The following is a 23,754-nucleotide window of genomic DNA, read 5'->3' on the forward strand; positions in this document are numbered from 1 at the left end:
AAACAGAGAGGAATAATCCGTCATTCAAGAGAACCTGGAATCGAGTTCTTGGCATACGGCCTATAAAAACGTTTAAGAGAAAATAGGATCTTAAATTGTTCTCTCTCCACAATACAGGAGGGTACCATAACGAGAAGATCGAAGGAATCTGCAGAAGTGCAGCTTCATACTTATCTCACAGACGGCGGTGAAAACAAGGACAGTGGATATAAATAATTGTAGCATCAAAACTCTCACAAGAATAGTGCGGACATAGACTCAGATGTGGCTGAAATGGTTCATAAAATGAAGAGGAACTACGCTCTAAATCTGGCTGGAGAAAGAAAAATTTTTCAATTGATGTTGCAGTGTGTCTGCACGAGGAGTGACCTGGAGATAGGGCAGCGAACCGGCAGACTCCTCTTGCATAGCTATTGCAGGGGTACCATAACGAGACCTCTTCATTTTATGAACCATTTCAGATGGACACCCTTGCACGTTTTTTTTTTTCTGTACGTGAGCTGGTCGCTGCAGCTGAGAATATGCCTTCTCCAGATTCTCTGGTTAGTTTATTGATGCCGGTTGCGTACTTTATGAACCCAGTTCGTGCAGGAAGGCGGAGATTTTAAGGACATTATGTGTTGAAAGGTCAACAGTTTGTCACCTGAACGTATTACTATGTGTTTTGAAACTAGTCGTAATTAATAGATCGTTTTAATACAGGCTGTTGCTGTTGTCATCAGTTAAACTACACTCCTGGAAATGGAAAAAAGAACACATTGACACCGGTGTGTCAGACCCACCATACTTGCTCCGGACACTGCGAGAGGGCTGTACAAGCAATGATCACACGCACGGCACAGCGGACACACCAGGGACCGCGGTGTTGGCCGTCGAATGGCGCTAGCTGCGCAGCATTTGTGCACCGCCGCCGTCAGTGTCAGCCAGTTTGCCGTGGCATACGGAGCTCCATCGCAGTCTTTAACACTGGTAGCATGCCGCGACAGCGTGGACGTGAACCGTATGTGCAGTTGACGGACTTTGAGCGAGGGCGTATAGTGGGCATGCGGGAGGCCGGGTGGACGTACCGCCGAATTGCTCAACACGTGGGGCGTGAGGTCACCACAGTACATCGATGTTGTCGCCAGTGGTCGGCGGAAGGTACACGTGCCCGTCGACCTGGGACCGGACCGCAGCGACGCACGGATGCACGCCAAGACCGTAGGATCCTACGCAGTGCCGTAGCGCACCGCACCGCCACTTCCCAGCAAATTAGGGACACTGTTGCTCCTGGGGTATCGGCGAGGACCATTCGCAACCGTCTCCATGAAGCTGGGCTACGGTCCCGCACACCGTTAGGCCGTCTTCCGCTCACGGCCCAACGTCGTGCAGCCCGCCTCCAGTGGTGTCGCGACAGGCGTGAATGGAGGGACGAATGGAGACGTGTCGTCTTCAGCGATGAGAGTCGCTTCTGCCTTGGTGCCAATGATGGTCGTATGCGTGTTTGGCGCCGTGCAGGTGAGCGCCACAGTCAGGACTGCATACGACCGAGGCACACAGAGCCAACACCCGGCATCATGGTGTGGGGAGCGATCTCCTACACTGGCCGTACACCTCTGGTGATCGTCGAGGGGACACTGAATAGTGCACGGTACATCCAAACCGTCATCGAACCCATCGTTCTACCATTCCTAGACCGGCAAGGAAACTTGCTGTTCCAACAGGACAATGCACGTCCGTATGTATCCCGTGCCACCCAACGTGCTCTAGAAGGTGTAAGTCAACTACCCTGGCCAGCAAGATCTCCGGATCTGTCCCCCATTGAGCATGTTTGGGACTGGATGAAGCGTCGTCTCACGCGGTCTGCACGTCCAGCACGAACGCTGGTCCAACTGAGGCGCCAGGTGGAAATGGAATGGCAAGCCGTTCCACAGGACTACATCCAGCATCTCTACGATCGTTTCCATGGGAGAATAACAGCCTGCATTGCTGCGAAAGGTGGATATACACTGTACTAGTGCCGACATTGTGCATGCTCTGTTGCCTGTGTCTATATGCCTGTGGTTCTGTCAGTGTGATCATGTGATGTATCTGACCCCAGGAATGTGTCAATAAAGTTTCCCCTTCCTGGGACAATGAATTCACGGTGTTCTTATTTCAATTTCCAGGAGTGTATATTATCATAGCTGTGGTTGTCCCTCACATCAAGTGACTTTATTACTCTGAGGTTAAAGTCGTGGGATAGCGATATGCTTATGTATAAATGTAAAAGTATAGTGAATTAGCGGAACTGTCATGTGTACTCAAGTGATTCATGTGAAAAGGTATCCGATGTGATTATGGCCACACGACGGGAATTAACAGAATTTGAAAGCGGAATTGTAGTTGGAGCTAGATGCATGGAACATTCACTTTCGGAAATCATTACGGAATTCAGTGTTCCGAAATACACAGTATCACGAGTGTGCCGAGAATACCTAATTTCAGACAATACCTCTCACCACCACAACGCAGTGGTCGACGCCCTTCACATAACGACCGCGAACAGCGCCGCTTGCGTACGGTTGTCAGTGCTAACAAACAAGAAATAATGCGTGAAATAACCGCAGAAATCAATGTGGGACATACGACGAACGTATCCATAAGGACAGTGCAGAGGAATCTGGCGTTAATGGCTATGTCAGCAGAAAACCTACGCGAGTACCATTGGTAACAACACGACATCGCCTGGAACGCCTCTCTTGAGCTGCTGAGAATATCGATTGGACCCTAGACGACTGGAAAACTGTGACCTGCTCGGATGAGTCCCGATCTCAGTTGGTAAGAGTTGATGGTGGGATCAAGTGTGGCGCAGACCCCAAGAAGCCATGGACCCACATTGTCAACAAGGCACTGTGCAAGATGGTGCTGGCTCCGTAATTGTGTGGGGTGTGTTTATGTGCCGTGGACAAGGTCGCATGGTCCAACTGAACTGATAATTCACTGTAAATGGTTATGATCGGCTGCTTGGAGACATTTGCAGCCATTATGGACTTCATGTTCCCAAACAACGATGGAAGTTTATGGATGACAATGTGTCATATCACCGGGTGACAGTTGTTCGTGACTCGTTTGAATAACGTTCTGGACAGTTCGAGAGAATGATTTGGCCACCCATATCGCCCGACATGAGTCCCATCGGACATTTATGGGACATAATCGAGAGGTCAGTTGGTGCACAAAATGCTGCACCGACAATACTTTTGCAGTTATTGGCAGCTACTGAGGCACCATGGCTCAATATTTCTGCAGGAGACTTCCAGCGAGTTGCTGAGACAGTGCCACGTTGAGATGCTGCACTATGTCGGGCCAGGGGAGACCCGACGCGATATTAGGAGGCATCCCACAACTTTTGTAACTTCAGTGTATGACCTTGTTTCGGCAATTGCTCCCCTCAACTTATTTTGTTATGCAATAACGAACTTAAACTGTCGGGGTTGCAGTGGAAGACCTTACCACGCTTGGTGGACAGATTCCATGTGGAAGATTGTGAGGAGAAGACCTTGGACTCTGCATGTTGTAAGCCTATCAGCTTTTGGAGGTATGCCCATGACACTTTTGCAGTGTGGCTACATGGCGGGGAGAAACTTTATCAATTTTTAAATCCTCTAAATTCTATTCAGGGAATATCCAAATGCATTTGAGCTGGAAAAGGACCATTTTTCCCATTCTTGCATCTCTTGGTTCATAGTAAAACCGACATAACCCTGGGACATGTGTTTCGCAAGCCGGTACTACTATCTGTACCTGTATTCGGACAGGTATCATTATCCTGCGCAGGTCAGTGGGCTCCTAATTACACTTGTATACAAGGCATGTATGGTGGCTAATAAGGACCATATACAAGAACATCATGATCTCCAAAAAGCTTTTGAAGTTAAGGGCTATGCACCGTGGGAGATCCGCAAGGCTTTGTAGTTCAAACCGAAAGTGAGAATGCAACTTCATAATCCGAAGAGGGAAGGTTCCAGTCGATAGCCTTTCTTCCTATCGTAGGAAATCTTTCTCCTAAAATATCTCGAATCCCCTCTAAACATAAAATCAACATTATTTTTCTGCCAGCGCCAAAGATAGAAACGTTTGGATTGTCTGTGAAACATGACGCTGCTCTAAGGAACACAGACGTGTGTATAATTCCTTGCCAGTGTGGTTAGTCGTATATCACACCGCAGTTTACGTATGGTTCATCAAGGTTGTGCGGAACGTCGAGGCTGTAGCCGCCTCCTACAGCGTGTTAGCTCTGCCTTACTCTGAAGCAGAAGAATGAAAAACAGTCAGTATATTCAAAATAGAAAGGACCATGGCAGGTGTATGCCACGCCGTGGTTCTCCTGAAAGACCAGCAACGTTTATCAGTTGCAAAACAGAGACACCTGTTGACGATGTTGCCATTTCTTCCTCAGCAGCAAAGTAAACACTGATCCCATGAGTGGGTCATGTACGAAATAAAAGTCAGTATTGAGATATTTTTCATTAATTTAGTTTTGTTGTTCCGTTGCAAAAAATCGCAACACGAGAAATGATTTCTGTTGATGTCATTTCTACTAGTCAAAATTTTACTACTGTATTTCTGTAATAGTATTATCACAAACAAAACAAAGTGCCTCTGTATCAGTGACACTTGAAACATAAACTTTCTTACTGGCACATAGAAGCAGTCAGTTTCCTGCTGTGGCAGAGCGTAATAAATTATTTATATTCTACTTTGTGTCATTAGTTTTTGCAATGATGAGGTGGGCAGCATAATTCTGTTGCATCAGAATACTTTCTCAATTTTCTGGATACTAATAACTTAGTTGGAAAGAGATATAGACTCGTATCCTAAACTAAAGCAACAAACGGAAATTGTGCAAGATTGCCTTTATTTTGCCACAAAACAGTGTAAATAGGTGATAATAAAGTAGAAACAATGTAAAGAATGCAGAACTTAAACAACTGCAACATCCATAAAGGTAGACAAAAATGCTGCATGTTTTCCCAAATTGTCGGATTTGTATACACATTCCGACAACTGGTTAATTTGCTCAGTGTAGGGTGTGACCACATCTGCGTGCAATACAGGACTTACAACGACGGGACAAGTTGTGAACAATGTCATCAGTCTCATGTTCAGTCAATAACGTCCATTCTTCCTGCAGAGCTGCTGGCAGTCTTGGACAATGATTAATGGATGCTACTGTATTGGAAGCCGTCTCCCTAGTGCATTCCAGACACGCTCTATCGGAGTGTGTGTTCAGTATCTTCCTTTTCCAAGAAAACATCAACTTCCCTGCCCTGTGAGGTTGGGCAAAATCGTCCGTCAGTACGAAGTCTGGGCCCACAGCACATCGCAACAACCGTAAATGTGGTCCCAAGATCTCGCCATGATACCTGGCAGCAGCTAAACCTTGCCGATTCATCCGTACAATTTCATGAAGGGAGGTGCGAGTGGTAAACATAATTCCTGTCCACGCCATTAAGGATCCTCCTCGATATCGGACTCTTTCCACAATCTTTGGGTCCCGAAATCGTGTTCCGCGTTCCCTCCAGATGCGAATCCATTGAGAATCATTGTCCAGACCAAATCGGGACTCATCTGTGAAAACAACATTGGCACACTGTTCGACCGTTAGGTGGTATGTTAATGACTCCAGTCTAGACCTTCTCTTATATGAAGACGCGTTAGAGGTAGACACACAGCAGGTCTCCGACAATAAAGGCCACCCTACCGAAGACTTCTGCACACCGGCTGCCTCGATACAACACGTCCAGTGGATATTGCAATCTTATATCCCAGTTGCCATGGAGGACTAAGGCGGTGCCGTCGTGCCCTTACAGCCAAATAACGGTCCTCGCTTCTGAAATCAAACTTGGACGGGCAGCTCCTAGTCTTCGGGGTACAGTTTCGGTCTCTATAAACTGTCCGCCACATGCGAAAAACAATAGAACATTCCCATTAAGCCTTCGGGCCAAATCAGTTTGAGACTGTCCTGCTTCCTTTCTTTCTATGGCCCTCCACCGCAGAGAGTCTGGTAGGCATCTTTTCTGTGCCGTACTGCATCGTCTGTGATTGCGTACACAGCGATTGTGGATATGGGTCTACCTGGCAAACACTTCTCTGTTTCATGCGTGCTCTGACGTCATCGTTGGCATGGTTGTCCGATGACTAGAATTCCGTCATCACATCGCGCAGAACACGATTGTAAGGACATCTGGTTGACAATTTGTATGATTGTATTGTGAATTAGATGCAGGACCGGGAAACAGCTGTTTGTTGCTTTAATTTAGGACGCCAGTGTACATTGTTTTTTGATGCAGTGCACTAAAAAAAAATGGCTTTGAGCACTAAGGGACTTAACATCTATGGTCATCAGTCCCCTAGAACTTAGAACTACTTACACCTAACTAACCTAAAGACAGCACACAACACCCAGTCATCACAAGGCAGAGAAAAGGACATCACACACAGCCATGCACGAGGCAGGATTCGAACCTGCGACCGTAGCGGTCGCGCGGTTCCTGACTGAAGCGCCTAGAACCGCTCGGCCACAAAGGCCGGCAGCAGTGGACAGATATGAGGTTTGGTGCTTGGAGAGCTTTCCACTTCAGTTCTTCTCTTAAACTGTTTAATACCAACTTTTTGCTACCACATATTCTTGATGTAGAATGGCAATAGTAAAATTTTAAATGATGATATTTTTTGGTAGCCTTTGCCATGACTACTATTGGAATCGAATGAAACTGATTGGTAACAGTAAACATGTCGTTTCATTCGAGATCTGGAGCAAATCGTGGACACAGGATTTTTCCAGATTTCTTATTGTCGAATACAACTATATCGCATTAGATACACAGTCAGTGTTGACTGAGCACTATGGGACTTAACATCTATGGTCATCAGTCCCCTAGAACTTAGAACTACTTACACCTAACTAACGTAAAGACAGCACACAACACCCAGTCATCACAAGGCAGAGGAAAGGACATCACACACAGCCATGCACGAGGCAGGATTCGAACCTGCGACCGTAGCGGTCGCGCGGTTCCTGACTGAAGCGCCTAGAACCGCTCGGCCACAACGGCCGGCAGCAGTGGACAGATATGAGGTTTGGTACTTGGAGAGCTTTCCACTTCAGTTCTTCTCTTAAACTGTTTAATAGCAACTTTTTGCTACCACATATTCTTGATATAGAATGGCAATAGTAAAATTTTAAATGATTATATATTTTGGTAGCCTTTGCCATGACTCCTATTGGACTCGAATGAAACTGACTGGTAACAGTAAACATGTCGTTTCATTCGAGATATGGAGTAAATCGTGGACACAGGATTTTTCCAGATTTCTTATTGTCGAATACAACTATATCGCATTAGATACACAGTCAGTGTTGACTGAGCACTATGGGACTTAACATCTATGGTCATCAGTCCCCTAGAACTTAGAACTACTTACACCTAACTAACGTAAAGACAGCACACAACACCCAGTCATCACAAGGCAGAGAAAAGGACATCACACACAGCCATGCACGAGGCAGGATTCGAACCTGCGACCGTAGCGGTCGCGCGGTTCCTGACTGAAGCGCCTAGAACCGCTCGGCCACAACGGCCGGCAGCAGTGGACAGATATGAGGTTTGGTACTTGGAGAGCTTTCCACTTCAGTTCTTCTCTTAAACTGTTTAATAGCAACTTTTTGCTACCACATATTCTTGATATAGAATGGCAATAGTAAAATTTTAAATGATGATATTTTTTGGTAGCGTTTGCCATGACTACTATTGGACTCGAATGAAACTGACTGGTAACAGTAAACATGTCGTTTCATTCGAAATCTGGAGCAAATCGTGGACACAGGATTTTTCCAGATTTCTTATTGTCGAATACAACTATATCGCATTAGATACACAGTCAGTGTTGCTCCTGTCACGCGTTTTTTGTAAGGCACGTTGTAGTGCCGATTGTCGGTAGTTAAATCATTCCAGTTTTATTGCACCAAGACGAAACAAATGTTAACACGTTATGTGCTGTATGTAACTCAGCTTCCAAAGTTATATCTTCAAATAGGATTTCGAAGCAGTTAGTAGTATTTCAAGTTTGATCCCGAAAACGCAAATCAAATAAGAGTTCCACCAAGTTTCGAAACGGATGTAATTTATTTGTTTTGTTTTCATGCACGCCGAGGAGTTAACGCGATCTCGTATCATATGTGCTTGTCAACCATAAAACATTGCTTCACTCATGTCTGTTTTATTACTTTTCTCTCTTGCAGTTATGTTGAAGTTAGAGTCTCACATGTTTGTAGGTATTTACTGTGTTCTTTTAAAAGCGTGCAGTATCTGTCTGCTGCATTACACAAATTTATAATACGAATAAAAGTATTGCAATCATCATTTACAGCAATATTCTACAAGCCTTTGATAGACATTGTTTCGCCGAGACCAAATTCCCACTTTTTCCCCATTTATTGGCTTTCAGACTAGCCCATTGAGCCATCTTCGCCCCGCCGGACACTCGAACACGAGCCCTTTCGTTTAGCAATCCGCCATGCAAACAGCTCAGCTGCCGAGGCAGATTCCGATGTCCTGACGCGTGTTCAAAATCAGAATCCCGCATTCTTTTCCTTTTAATTACTTTCCAGTGGTCACGGTTAATTTTCCTTCATTGCACGTCATTTACACGTTTTATGTTATGAGGAGTGAGACCCACATTCCTGCAGTCAGTCATGTTCCGGTATCCAGCGTTGTTACAGCGGATAGCGCGTAAAACACCTGACTGACATAGCTTATAACGTTGCACCTGCACGATTAACGTGATAACTGCTACCAATAGCGTAAGAGAATCTCGTAAATAGCGCTATTAAACCAGAAAAGCAACATTCTACAAAATGTGCCTTACAGTGTTATTCAGGCTTTAGCCTGAATTTATTGCGTCATATAGACAACAATTCGAATTCTATCGTATACCGTTGGTGGAATTACTCCACAACTCGTTTGACCCCGTGTAACTAACGATTTATGAGTTCATTATTTGAAATTGGTACATTTGATGTTCTCCATTACCGTGTCGTCGCTGAGTATGTGCTTTGTAGATGCAAACTGCATAACTCTCAAGTAAGAAGCGGGCAAGAGGTTCGGTTCTAAAAGGATGGAATAGGGGTGGGGAGGAGGTTTCACAGCTTATTGTTGTACCCCTCCCCAGGTATAAAATTTTGGTAGCCCCCTTTTATCGTGACACGTATGCCTAGGTTGTTATAATAATGATAATAATAACATCATAAAGATCATGAAATAAACAATAACATAAACAAAATGCACGATTAAATTTTTATATGAAACCTCCAAGGCCTTTGTGATTAAAGTTTGTATAAGACGAAGAGGTGGATTATCCCCATTGCTGTCAATTGTGTACTAGAAAAGGTAAACAGGAAATGGGGAAAAAACAGGAGAAGAAGGAATTTAAAAAAATCATAATTCGGAGAAAATGGGATAGTCTGAGAATTGATTGTTCGACTTTTTCAACGATCTTGCCATTTTAACCGAATCTATAGACAATGCTAGAAGACAGACCAATCTCCTAACAAAAATAAGCTTCAACAGCAGAGTTTTGGAAACAACAGAGTATATGACAGATTCAAAGGACTCACCGAAATATGTGGAAATTAATTATCCAAGTATAAAAAGGGCAGCAAGATTTAAATAGCTCGGTGAAATAACACAACGACTTGCTTTAGCCAAAGACGCTAACATAGCAAGACCAAGGAAAATGGAAGTTGTTTTTCTGTTAACAAAAAATCTTTATAACAAGAAATCTTTATCTATTAACTCTAAACTATGGCATTAAAACACTGTCATTAGACCAGAATGCATTTTTGCCTTTTATAGCCATACAGTTAGGTGACACAGAAAAGAGGGAAATAAAATAATCAGGGAAGACTTAAGACCAAAATATGACAGTGGAAAATGGAAATTAAGAAGTAATAAAGTAGTTTATGAAAGAATAGAACGAATATTAGACCCAATGAGGAAGATAAGAGTTGTATTCTATGGACATCTAAAGAGGCTAGATGAAAAATGAATAACGAACAGAAATTTTAACTTTTTTGATAGAAACCTAAAACATCAATTATGCGATTCAAAGAAGTTAAGACAGACCTACGTTAAAAGGAAAAAATGAAGGAAGAAATAGGAGAAAGAGAAAGTTTCATAGTAAAAGTTAAGTCTCAGAGGATTCCAATAGAAAACAAAGAAAACAACAGGCTCTTTATGGACAGAAGAAACAAAAGATCAACAAGAAAGAAAGGAGAAAAGATAAAAGACATAAGTTATTTCATGTGGTCCTCAGTAGGCCAAACTAATAAAAAATAATCGTTTGCGAACATCAGTGCTTTTTTAGCGTAACTTCCAAGAAATTGCAAGTCAGGGAAATACATAATTTAAGAAGCATTTGCCAGAAAATTTGAGAAGTAAATGTGCCACGCAATTTATTTAAGAACTATAACTGCAAAAAATCTCTCACAACTTTGATAACGTCTAATTTAGACGATAGAAAATCGAGATGTGCGCTCACCGATATCGGTATTACGAGGGAACTTCAGGAAGTAAGCTATACATGTCGCCGCGCGCTATCAAGTGGCTCCATGACAAAAGACAGATTTCAAAGGTCGAGGAATTGAACGATTGGAAGAATGTTCAGACTTTTCTTTACAGAGACTTGGTGACTACGTTGAAAACTAGTGGCCTGTATCTGTGTCTCTTTGAAGTGAATGTAGCATCCAATAAAAATAATTTGGCCTGCCATAATTCTATGTAACTCACTTTTTGAAGTCCCCTCGTATCATAGCAGACTGTAGACTACGGCTATAGGAGGGTGTAAATCAGGAGAATGCTGTTTCCATAATTCCCACCTAAGTGCGGGAATTTAGAGTTTGTGGTATTTCCATCATAGTGGAGGGTCTTTCCGCTTACGTCTTGCACTTGTTAGTTTCCTGTGGTTGCAGGTTGTACCCTGTAGACTCACAAACCGTATCGGGTTTGTCGTAGGCAGTAAATACGCTCACCCTGCGTATTGCGTCTTCACCTGGCTGTAATGTTATCTGCAGCGGTTTAGCTGTGTTGGACGTTCGCTATGTGGCCAAAATAATCGGGACACCTAGTAGTGGGCATTAATATCGGGTTTGTCCAGCCTTCGCCTTGCTGGCGGCTTGAACTGTGCTGGGGACAGTTTCAGCGAGGTGTCTAAATGTCTGTGAAGGAATGGCAACGATTCAGGTCGGGGCTCCGGGCAAGTCAGTCCATTTCAAAAATGTTATTCTCCACTGTCCATTGCCTCAAAGATTCTGGTTTGTGATAGGGTGCACAGTCAGTCGTCGCCTACGAACTGTTCCCCTACTGTACGCAGCAAACGACGCTTTAAAATGCGTTGAACTCCTTTCGCATTTAGCGTTTTCTGAAGCGCAATAAGAGCCCACAACCGAACTATGAGAAACACCTACATATCGTAACACCACCTCCTCCTTAATTCGTTGTTGACACTACACATGACAGCAGGTAGCCCAGACCCTTCCACCGCATTGCCACAGCGTATAGTATACTGGATCACTCCGGTGCGTCACTCTTTGCACCACCTCTGGCGTCATTTGAAGGGTTTATTTCAATAGTGGTACAAGTCCATCACCTCGACTTTTCTGCCTATGATGCTTCTGAAATTAATGATCCAAACAAAGAGAGAGAAAGGTTCATCTCTAGCAAAAGGCTATATGCTTGAATATTTCTAGTATCTCAACTGCAGATTTTTCAGCGCTCATTTAACTTTAGGACTTTGTGTCTCAAAATGAACAAAAATTGACTTGTAACGCTATTGAAATAAGCCCTCCATTTAGTACTGACAACAGAAATATGTGGTTCATGAGGAGCTGCTCGAATGTTATACCCCATTCGTTTTAAATCCCTAAGCACGCTACCTGGACTTGTGGTGGTGCTCTGAAAACCGCGAGTGATTCTTTCTGTTCACTTCATGCAATTTTTTAAAACTACCTTCCGCAATGTTCGACGGTTCCTGTCCACCAGTACATGAAGTCTGTTGTCGTGCCTTTGCGTTTCCACCTCACAATCACATCACCAACAGTCGACTTGAGCAGCTTTAGATGGGCTGAAAGGTCCTTGATTGGTCTGTTATTCCGGTGACATCCAATTACTACCCCACGTTCGAAGTCACTGAGCTGTCATGACTGACTCATTCTGCTGTTACTGCTTGTCTACTGACAACACAGTACTCCCCACCTCCTATTATACCGTCAGGACCGAATCTCGTGATGTCTAATGGTCAATTCCATATTACAGAAGGGTGTCCGAATACTTATTATCACATAGTGCTGCTTGTAATTTTGTAGAAATTCTTGCCATTACGGAGACTCTTAGTTTTCATACTGTTTTATTCTTCAAAAGTTAAATGAGAAATTTGGGATAGGAATATATAAAAATATGAACGCTTTCAGTTAAAAGTCCTTGGGAGGAGGAGATCTCATGACCCCCTAAGCCTCACTCCCCTTTCTGGATGCCCGCCTGTCTCTAGTTATGAAGATTTGTTACTCTTCAGCTTCATTTGACCATCAGAAGGGATGTCTCGACAGATATTGCTCTGGTAACGGAATCCTGACTCGGTGGTGAGATCACACGATTCGTCTCTCCCCTCGCACTCGCGACGGTGGCGACACCTTGGCCACCATCGACCTGACGTACCGTCCCTCCAGGATTAAACACACTGAGATAACTCTTGCCTAGCGGTAATGCCACAGGAACTAGTAAATTGGAGCACAGAACAGCAAATGTGATCGCTAAAAGTGAACACGAGATATTCGGCACGGCAGAACCGGTACCTTCAGCGCAGAACGCCTAAAGAGAACAAAGGTTTGCGCATGCGCGTGTACTGACCGTCTTTATTCATGCCCATCTGCAGGCACTTGCGGAGGCGGCATGCTTGGCACTGGTTGCGGTGCGCCTTGTCGACCACGCAGCGGCCCGTCCCCGCCTGGCACCTGCGCAAACACAACAAGCACTGCTCAGGGCGCATGCCAGCGCAGTAGGAAACAATCAAATACGAGCCACTTGAGCTACTTATTTGCTAACACATGTAAAATGTACACTGGCCGACAAGAAAGAAAGAAAAAGCAACACAGAAGGATTTTAGCACATGCATCGTAGCAATTCAAACACGTGTTGTTCAATTTGTTACCGGTAGGTTCGATCAACACGTACGTAATACGGAGACGCCTCGTGAACTCAAATCGGTATTCCTGCATGGAAGACGACGTTCTTTTCGCGAGACACTATTGAGAAAATATAGAAACAGGCACTTCAGACTGGCAGCAGAACGTATCTACTGCCGCCACGGTACATTTCGTGCAAGAATCACGAAGATACGAGAAATCAGGGATCGTACGGAGGCAAACAGATGGTCGTTTTTCCCTCTCTCCATTTGGGAGTGTAACAGGAAAGATAATCGCTAGTAGCGCAGCAAGGTAACCCCCGCTATGCACCTAAGGTACGCAGTACGTATGTAGATTTATTTGTAGGTGATGGTTCTTGCAAATTAATACAAAAAATAAATGTGAAATTCTAGCCAAATATTTCAGTACACTCCTCAATTGCGTAGCACCATCTGAACAACTCCGATTTACAAAACCAGCACCAAATTCTGATTCGCTTCCCCCTCGCACGAGAAATAATGTACATAATCGATCACTGAAAATCAATAGAGCACCTGGCGAAGATGAGATTATTTCAGAGTTATGGAAATTGGAACACGAAGACCTAACACCTAAAAGCGGCATAATCATACCAAAAGTCTAAAAAACCAGAGAAAATCGCAAAATAATGGAAGAGTGCCTTCTACGCCCAGTTTATAAGAAAGGAGAAATACAGATGGGGAACATATACAGAGGAATCTCACTTCCTCCAATTACTTATATAATTCTCTATAAAGCTTTGTTGAACCGACTCTAGTGGCACCTCCAACCCGACATTCAGCGACGAACCAAACTTCCATTGATTTGGAAAGTCTAATCGCCACAATGTGAGAAATTGGGGCATTGAACATACTCTTGAAACTGTGGAGCATAAACGAAATTCGCCGAAGGCCAGTCTTTCTGTTCATTGTCACAGGCAAAGCTGCATGGGCCGTTTCTCTCCTGTGAGAAGATTGTGACGTGTGCTTTTTATGTAGACATGTTGCAGTTGTGGTTGTTTCCACAACTGACTGATGATTCCCAGAATTTCATCTTCCAACTAGACGGGGCTCCCCTCATTGGAGCATCGATGTTTGTTGCCACCTAAACGACGAGCTTCCTCATCATTGTATTGGTCGTAGTGGTGCAATAATGTGGTTCTGTTTACTCCCCCATCCATAGGTCGCCTGGCCTAATGCCTTGTGTCTCTTCCCTTTTGGGGGAATACACGTTTACCCAGTGCTATGAAGTCTGCTGTGATGAGCATTGACAGGATGTTGGCACACAAGGCGTGGAACGAATTTGACTACCGCTAGGACGTGTGTCGTGTGACCACATGGGTACTCATAGTAAAATGTAAACTTGGGGATTTTATGGTTCTATTCATGCATCGATCATATTTTTACGCGTAATGCTTTGGAGAAACTAGAGTTTCGAAGACGAATGGATCATTATATACTCCGATGTTTCGGCGGATATCTACAATTTCGCGTTTGCGATTTGGAGCTGGAGTCAGCCCACGTCTCTCATGTGACGCCCAGTGTTGACAGGAAGCGGAATTTTATGTGGCTATCGGTTAGAGTGCTTCCAAATTAGTCTAGTGCGATGTTTATTTCATCAGTATATATTAACAGGGGCAGTAAAACGCGACGAATAACCAGTACTCCATCAGCGACTGAGCAGCACTACTGCATGACAGTGGCAGTCAGCGCGGGCCAGAGCAGCGCTGTCGCTGCTGGAGTACTGATTATTGATCGCGTTTTACTGTCCCTGTTAATACACTACTGGCCATTAAAATTGCTACACCACGAAGAAGACGTGATACAGACGCGAAATTTAACCGTCAGGAAGAAGATGCTGTCATATGCAAATGATTAGCTTCTCAGAGCATTCACACAAGGTTGGCGCCGCTGGCGACACCTACAACGTGCTGACATTAGGGAAGTTTCCAACCGATTTCTGATACACAAAGAAGCAGTTGACCAGCGTTGCCTGGTGAAACGCTGTTGTGTTGCCTCCTTTAAGGAGGAGAAATGCGTACCATCAATTTTCCGACTTTGATAAAAGCTCGGATTGCAGCCTATCGCGATTGCGGTTTATCGTATCGCGACATTGCTGCTCGCGTTGGTCGAGATCCAATGACTGTTAGCAGAATATGGAATCGGTGGGTTCAGGAGGGTAATACGGAACGCCGTGCTTGATCCCAACGGTCTCGTATCAGTCAGTGGCAGTCGAGATGACAGGCATCTTATCCGCATGGCTGAAACGGATCGTGCAGCCACGTCTCGATCTCTGAGTCAACAGATGGGGACGTTTGCAAGACAACAACCGTCTGCACGAACAGTTCGACGACGTTTGCAGCAGCTTGGATTGTCAGCTCGGAGATCATGGCTGCGGATACCCTTGACGCTGCATCACAGACAGGAGCGCCTGTGATGGTGTGCTCAGCGACGAATCTGGGTGCACGAATGGCAAAACGTCATTTTTTCGGATGAATCCAGATTTTGTTTACAGCATCATGATGGTCGCATCCGTGTTTGGCGACATCGCGGTGAACGCACATTGGAAGCGTGTATTCGTCATCGCCATACTGGCGTATCACCCGGCGTGATGGTATGGGGTGCCATTGGTTATACGTCTCGGTCACCTCTTGTTCGCTATGACGGGACTTCGAACAGTGGACGTTACATTTCAGATGTGTTACGATCCGTGGCTCTACCCTTAATTCGATCCCTGCGAAACCCTTCATTTGAGCAGAATAATGCACGACCGCATGTTGCAGGTCTTGTACGGGCCTTTCTGGATACAGAAAATGTTCGACTGCTGCCCTGGCCAGCACATTCTCCAGATCTCTCACCAATTGAAAACGTCTGGTCAATGGTGGCCGAGCAACTGCCTCGTCACAATACGCCAGTCAATACTCTTGATGAACTGTGGTACGGTGTTGAAGCTGCATGGGCAGCTGTACCTGTGCACGCCATCCTAGCTATGTTTGTGTCAATGCCCATGTGTATCAAGGCCTTTATTACGGCCAGATGTGGTTGTTGTGGGTACTGGGTTCTCAGGATCTATTCACCCAAATTGCTTGAAAATGTAATCACATGTCAGTTCTAGGATAATGTATTTGTCCAATGAATACCCGTTTATCATTTGCATTTCTTGTTGTTATAGCAATTTTAATGGCCAGTAGTGTATATACTGATGAAATAAACGTCGCACTAGACTAATCTGGGTCCACTGTATCGAGTCCGCATGTAAAACCCCCTTTAAAAATCACTGTGTTTGTAATTGAAAACAAACTGAAACTTCCCGTCGACACTGGTCGTCGCATGAAGGACGTGATGAGCAACATTTGTTTGGCTGACTCATATACACACCGAAACCGCGTAATTGTAAATATCTTCTGAAATACCACAGAAAAATTGCCTGACGTCTCATAATATAGTGGCTGATTGCCCAGTCTTGCCCGGATATGTATTTACACTGGTAAGCCAAAAGACTATGACCACTATCCACAGCGATGTTGGATGCCGCCTGGTGGCATTGTGGGTACGTGACGTGGTACCAAAAGTATGTAAGTGGAGCAGACACGAACATGGCATCACCCTAGCGAAGATCTGGGAAACCCACTGAGATAAGCGACTTTCACAACGGGCAGATTATTATTACACAGAGCCTACTAACGAGTATTTCGAAAATGACGAAGCTGGTCGAATGTTTAGGTGCTATTGTCTTGAGCATCTTCGGAAAGCGGTATAAGGACTAACAACCAGTAGGCGCTAAATGGTTGAACATCCACGACTCTTTACAGAACGTGGGGTTCGGAGGCTTGTCTGCTGTGTGAAGTAGGATACATGATCATCTGTGGCATCTCTTACGAAGGAATCAGAATGCTAGTTCACTCCCAAGTGTTTCTGAGCACACCGTTCACCGTACATTGTTGAACATGGAGCTCCACAGTAGACCACTCTCTGTGTTCAAAATCAAATGGCTCTGAGCACTATGGGACTTAACATCTGGGGTCATCAGTCCCCTAGAACTTAGAAGTACTTAAACCTAACCAACCTAAGGACATCACACACATCCATGCCCGAGGAAGGATTCGAACCTGCGACCGTAGCAATCTCGCGGTTCCGGACTGCGCACCTAGAACCGCTCGGCCACCGCTGCCGGTCTCTGTGTTCACATGGTGATCCAACGACATTGTAATTACGATTGCAGTGCGCACGGGACTGTCCACAAACGCCATCATCGACGTGAACGATGGCTCGAAACGTGTAGCGCCTCACGGACGCAGGCTGGTGGGAGCGTATTATGGTATGGGATACATTCTCCTGCACTTGCATAGGACGTGTGGTAGTAATCGAAGACACACTGACAGCTGCGGATCACCTGCATCCCTTCATACTTGATGTCTTCCCCGACGGCAATGTCATCTTTCAGCAGTATAATTGTCCGTGTCTCGGAGCCAGAATCGTGCTACAGTGGTTTGACTGGCATTATAGTGATATGTAAATCCTATGGAACCCATCTGGGTCGTTGTCAGCCGCCATGACCGCGTACGTAAATCAGCGACCCGTCATTTACGCAAATTACATGACCTGTGCGTAGACATCTAATTCCATTTACCTCCACAAGCCTATCAACAAACTGTCGGATCCCTGACACCCAGAATCAGTGATGTATTTCGTTCCAAAGACGGACATTCGAGCTATTAAGCAGGTGGTCATAATGTTTTGCCTCACCAGCGTATTCCAGTTCTATTATCCTATCTCCTCCTTTCTCCTCTCTTTGTCCATCTTCTCTGCCTCCCTCACTGTTTCCCTTCTTCTCCCTCCTCTCTCTCTGTCCACCTCCTCCTTGCCCACTCTCTCTATCACCTCTTGCCCTTCTCTCTGTCGATCTGCTGGTCCATTGCTCTCTCCGTTACTCTGCTCCTCCCTTCTCTGTCTATCCATCTCATCCCTTCACACGTTCTCTATGTCTGTCTCCTCCCCTCCCTCTCTTTCTCCATCTCCTACTCCCCCCTCCTCTTCACTTTCTCCATCCGTTTCTTCTCTCCCCTATCTCTGTCCTTTTTTCTCCTCATCCTATTTCTGTCCATTTCCTCTTTCATCCTCTCTTGGTCCATCTCCTGCTCCCCCTCTCTCTGTTAATCTCCTCATGTTTCCTTCCTCTGTCCATCTCCTCTTCCCACCTCTCTATCCATCTCCTCTTCTTCTCTTTCTTTCCATTTTCCCTCCTACTTTCTCTGTCCGTCTCGTCCTCCCTTATATCTTTGTTCATCTTCTCATCCTCCCTCTCTGCCCACCCATTTTTTCCTCCCCCTTCTCTTTCTTCGTTATCACACCTCCATCCCAGCGAGAGGGTGCAGATTGTCTTCCCCACATAATTTCTTTTCAGATAGTATGTAATATGTGTACCAAGTGTGGCTGAAATAGTTCGAGTGGTTTACGAGGAGATATGGAACACACACACATGCGTATGCGCAACGTCCAGCTGACGTGATTTAATGATGCCGTGGAGGGTTCCGCTTACGAAAGAGAGAAGGGAATGGACGGAGGTGATTTGGGAGTGAGCCCGGGGACCGGACATTATCCTCAGGCAGGAAGCAGCAGCGTCGCGTCTTGAGGGATACCATCTCATCTCATCTCATCTCCGACGCTCCCCCGCGCCTCGCCGCGCCGGGTATCGGGAGGAGGCGGATTGGCGCCGGCGGCCGCGATCCGATGGGGCGGCAGCTGCGCGTGTCTGGCGCGGCTCAGCGCGGGATCCCGGCGGCCGTATTATGGCCGTCCCTCGGGACACGGGACCTCGCCGCGCCACACCGCCAAATCCCGCCTTTTCGAAATTCATCTGCGCCGCTGGTGGCGGCCGATTGCTTCTCCTTCCCCGGACCGGGCCGATCGCTTTGTGCGGCCGGCTGCGGCGCGCCCGTTTAGCGTGCAGTGATTCACGTCAAGCGTCAGCGTAACCGGCTTACGGATTAGGCCCCCGCTCCCTAATTGATTTGGGTTTCACACTCGGGTCGCGGCTCGAGAGCGCCGGGATTACGCCGAGGGACTCGCTTTAATGACTGCGCCACAAGGCGGCCCCACCCGGCGCGGCGCTGCGGGCCAGGCAGCGGCGCGGTGCGGTCACAGTCCGTATGTCTTGTCCTGTCGTGCTGTCGTGCCGAGTGACGGCTTCATTTTAATGTAGCTGCAGTAGTTAACTGACAGCGGAAGCATAACTGTTAATATCTGCAGCCATTTTACTCAGTTGCTACTTGAATCATGTTTAGCACATCGACAGAAACAAATGTCACTCGATTTTTACAACTGATTCTTTCGTTTGTTTTCAACCAAACATGTTTCACCCATTTGTACTAGACATCGTCAGCGGTACACATAAAAAACGTATAAGTGTACATGTTTTATTAGGAGTTATGTAGTCTTTCGTGGCAGGAGATTTAAAGAATGCAACTATTTACAATTATATCGTTCTAATTTATCACTTACTTTCATCTATCTACTCTTTTCACGTCTAGAATGGCTCTTCTGCAGGCACTGGGTGTCCACAACATAGATTCTCAACTGACAGTATATCAGACTTTAGCATTTCAGTACAGGAAATCTTTCTGCTGTACACTGCACATGGCCTTGCTCACTTTCTGTTGGCTAGCGTGAGGGTTCATGGGAACTGTAACTGTGAGAATAGAGAGGTGGGTTGGGATGGGAATAAAGGAGGTGTGCTAGCCTCTGTCTGTATGTGTTTCTTTGTGCGTCTTTTATGTATTTATTATTTTTAAAGTAATTTTTTGTATATTTTAGTTTTATTTTTTCTACTACTTTGTAATTTTTTTTGTAGTAGCATGAGTAACTGAGAATATTTTCCTTGCAGACGAACGCGCGCGCGCACACACACACACACACACACACACACACACACACACACAGCCCTTGTTACCAGACCACCCACCCTCCGTCCATCCCCATCCAACCTGCCACTACAGTCTCATCCTCTACAGCTCCCACGGTTTCTCAGTCAATGCTACAGCAAGTTAGCAAAGTCATTTTCAGTACGCAGAGGGAAAGGTTGTGTACAGTGAAATGTGTAAAAGCGACCTACCACCAATTGGAAACTGATACTGTGTGCGGGTACTGCTACAGAAGAACCAATGGATACACGTAAATAATGAAAGCAAGTGACAAATCGCAATTGTATAACTTTAAATAGTTACATTTTTTTAAAATCAGCTTTCAAGAAACACTACGATTTCATTGGCATACTGACATAATTTTCTTTCTTATATAAACCACTGATGATGTCTAGAATGAACAGCCAAAACATGTTTACTTAAAAACAAGGACACTCAAATAGAAAAGATGAATAACATTGCTTTTTACCCGCATGATAGACATACTAGAAGCAAACATGATTCAGTAAACATATATCCACTAACGGGTCGTTTGCTAGATCATTACGGTGAGTGGTTACAAGCCGCCACTGACTGCAGTACGAAGCATTGACCTAGTTACTACAAATGTATTTGAAACGTAAGCTTCACAATTAACTGGGCTAAAACTTCACCCGTGGCTTACGGTGGTGAATGTGACTGATCTATGATGGGGCACCAGCACATTTTGCTGCCGATGTCCGGTTAGGTTACATTATTTGAGGGAGGAGACCAAACAGCGAGGTTATTGGTCTCATCGGCTTAAGGAAGGATGGCGAAGGAAGTTGGCCGTGCCCTTTCAGAGGGACCATCGCGCCATTTGCCTGGAGCGATTTAGGGAAATCACGGGAAACCTAAATCAAGATGGCCAGACGCAGGATTGAACCGCCGTCCTCCCAAATGTGAGCCCATTGTGTTAACTACTGCGCCACCTCTCTCGGTAGCCGATGTCACACGACATACAGGGTGTAGTAGCGGCAAGTTCAGCTAACTACGATGAAGGCGGGTAGCGTTCACGCAAGCACCCTTCTCTCCAAAGTGGACCACAAAAGCACGATCATACTGCGATCTAGTGACAATGGTGGAAAGGGGAGAAGCGCAATTCATTCTGGTGTCCAGAATACCAGTGCCAATGCTGGGGCCATGTCGTCTTGCAAGACAGTATCGCCATTAGGGAACAAATATTGTACCAGTAGTTGGACTTCGTCAGCCAAAATGTCGCATACCTTTGGCACCAACGCGACCTTGCAAAGTAACCAGGAGGTCTTTGTGATACTACTGTATGGCTGCCCAAATCATTGCCGAACTCCCACCTCGTTTTACTCTTGGAATGTAAACTCGCGCCGAGAAGTTGGAAACAGTGTGAAACAAAACTCATTCGACGAAATGGCTTTCTTGCGTTGGTCGATAGTCCAGGTTTTATAGCTTCAGCACCAGATTTTCGCGGTTCTATGCGCTTCAGTCCGGAACTGCGCTGCTGCTACGGTCGCAGGTTCGAATCCTGCCTCGGGCATGGATGTATGTGATGTCCTTAGGTTAGTTAGGTTTAAGTAGTTCTAAGTCTAGGGGACTGATGATCTCAGATGTTAAGTCCCATAGTGCTTAGAGACATTTGAACCAGGTTTCCCTGTTACGGGCATTTGAATCAGTAATTCCAGCGTTTGCAAGGGCGACATTCATTTCTGCACTGACTTTCACAGCTGACGTTCTCCATTTTTCATCACAAAATGATTCAAATGGCTCTGAGCACTATAGGACTTAACTTCTAAGGTTATCATTCCTCTAGGACTTAGAACTACTTAAACCTAACTAACCTAAGGCCAGCACACACATCCATGCCCGAGGCAGGATTCGTACTTGCGACCGTAGCGGCCGCGCGGTTCCAGACTGTAGCGCCTAGAACCACTCGGACACCCAGGCCGGGTTTTCATCACAGTCCTCTTCAATGACCATCTGCCACAACCGCTCAATGCACACATTCGTCTGCGTAGAGAGAGCGGATGACGTTTTCCGCTTTTCCTGCATGTGGTATAAATCTTCGATAGGGTGCCTTTTGAAGCACCAAAGTATACATTGCTTACGGAAGGACCCTCCAAAAGAGCGCCCCCCAATTCAGATTCACCTAGCTCAGACATAATGCACTCATAGTTACGCACAACGCCGCTCTGAGTACAACAGACACTTGCAACGTATTCAGGGCATGGCACAGATGCTCTTCATGGTCAAACACAACAGCGCTAGACACAGGCTTAGCTAACATCTGCATTTATGTTCAAGCATGCATTTCTCGCGGTTTTTCTCTGTTTTTGTCCAACCACTGTATTTAAGCAGTGTTCAAAGCAGGTGTCTTATTTTTATACAGGAATTGTACTCGTCGAAAGTAGAAAAAGACCAACAAGTATATGATCGGAAACAAACGCTTGTTCAGATATGGGCCATTTTACCTCCTGCACCGAGTGGTCGAATGGCATAGGCTGTCATTGTGTTGACGTTCTTTGCTCATTTCTTTTTTGGGTTTGTCTCTGTACTCATTTCCCAGGCTCTGATGTTGCTTCTTGACATAGAATTTACAGCCATCTCCTATGTCAATCTTTCCGTAGGTGTCTTTCTGTGGTTGTTGGCATCAGGATATGATTAGTGATTCTGTGGACCGTGAATAATGAGAACGGTGAAATGGACTATTAGCGTTCTAAAAAATGGTTCAAATGGCTCTGAACACTATGGGACTTAACATCTTAGGTCATCAGTCCCCTAGAACTTAGAACTACTTAAACCTAACTAACCTAAGGACATCACACACATCCATGCCCGAGGCAGGATTCGAACCTGCGACCGTAGCAGTCCCGCGGTTCCAGACTGCAGCGCTAGAACCGCACGACCACCGCGGCCGGCTATTAGCGTTTTGCGTGGGAAATGGCAGTCATGGCATTCTGCTACATAGGACGAGGCACCACGTATGTTCTACTCTTTGTACGACGGTACTTGGCACAAACGTCTAGTGAGGGATGGACTGGGATGAGATCAAGTAGCATAGCCTGCCTGTTCATCTGCCCATACGAGTAAAACCACACATTTCTGGCTATGCTGACATTTAAAGGCATTGGTTATCCAACTCCGACCGACTACGTGTACACGTTGTAGCATCACGAATCCCTATACATGCACTAGATCCGATGGCAGCGGGGTCGTTTAAGTTTCTTTGAGACGAAGGCCTGCAGAAAGTGTAAGAGTGAGTGCGAACCACACCGAAAATCACCTGTGGTGCCAACAGGTTCTGTCATAAGCCAGAATGGCTCGTTTTTCAATAAATATTTATACATGTATTCATAGGATATCTGTACATATTTCTAAATCAAGGACCACTGCCGCTTTTTTTTCTGTCTGTGCATGAAGACTAACCTCAGGAACCACAGTAATGTAGGGATTTTGATATAGTTTTGACTAACAGAGAGACTGATTCACGAGTGAGGTTTGGTGTGTATAGTTTACGAGTGTTACCTCCGAGACAGGCAAATCATCTGGCCGTAGATAATTAGTGCTACCCGCGCAAAGCAGGGATGGAATGCTGTTTTTTTTCCTACTTTTTGCCAGCACTACC

General features: G+C 45.4%; 1 protein-coding gene across 1 annotated transcript in view; it reads right to left on the reverse strand.

Annotated features, from left to right (window-relative positions):
- The window catches only part of LOC126267757 (photoreceptor-specific nuclear receptor-like), a 145,433-nt gene that overhangs the window by 103,244 nt on the left and 18,435 nt on the right, over positions 1-23,754 (reverse strand). Inside the window, exon 2 of the mRNA XM_049973061.1 lies at positions 12,927-13,030. Coding sequence (XP_049829018.1) covers positions 12,927-13,030 — 104 coding nt within the window. The remainder of the gene's footprint in view (positions 1-12,926; positions 13,031-23,754) is intronic.

Source organism: Schistocerca gregaria, chromosome 4 (assembly GCF_023897955.1).
Source record: "Schistocerca gregaria isolate iqSchGreg1 chromosome 4, iqSchGreg1.2, whole genome shotgun sequence".
NCBI classification, from domain to species: domain Eukaryota; kingdom Metazoa; phylum Arthropoda; class Insecta; order Orthoptera; family Acrididae; genus Schistocerca; species Schistocerca gregaria.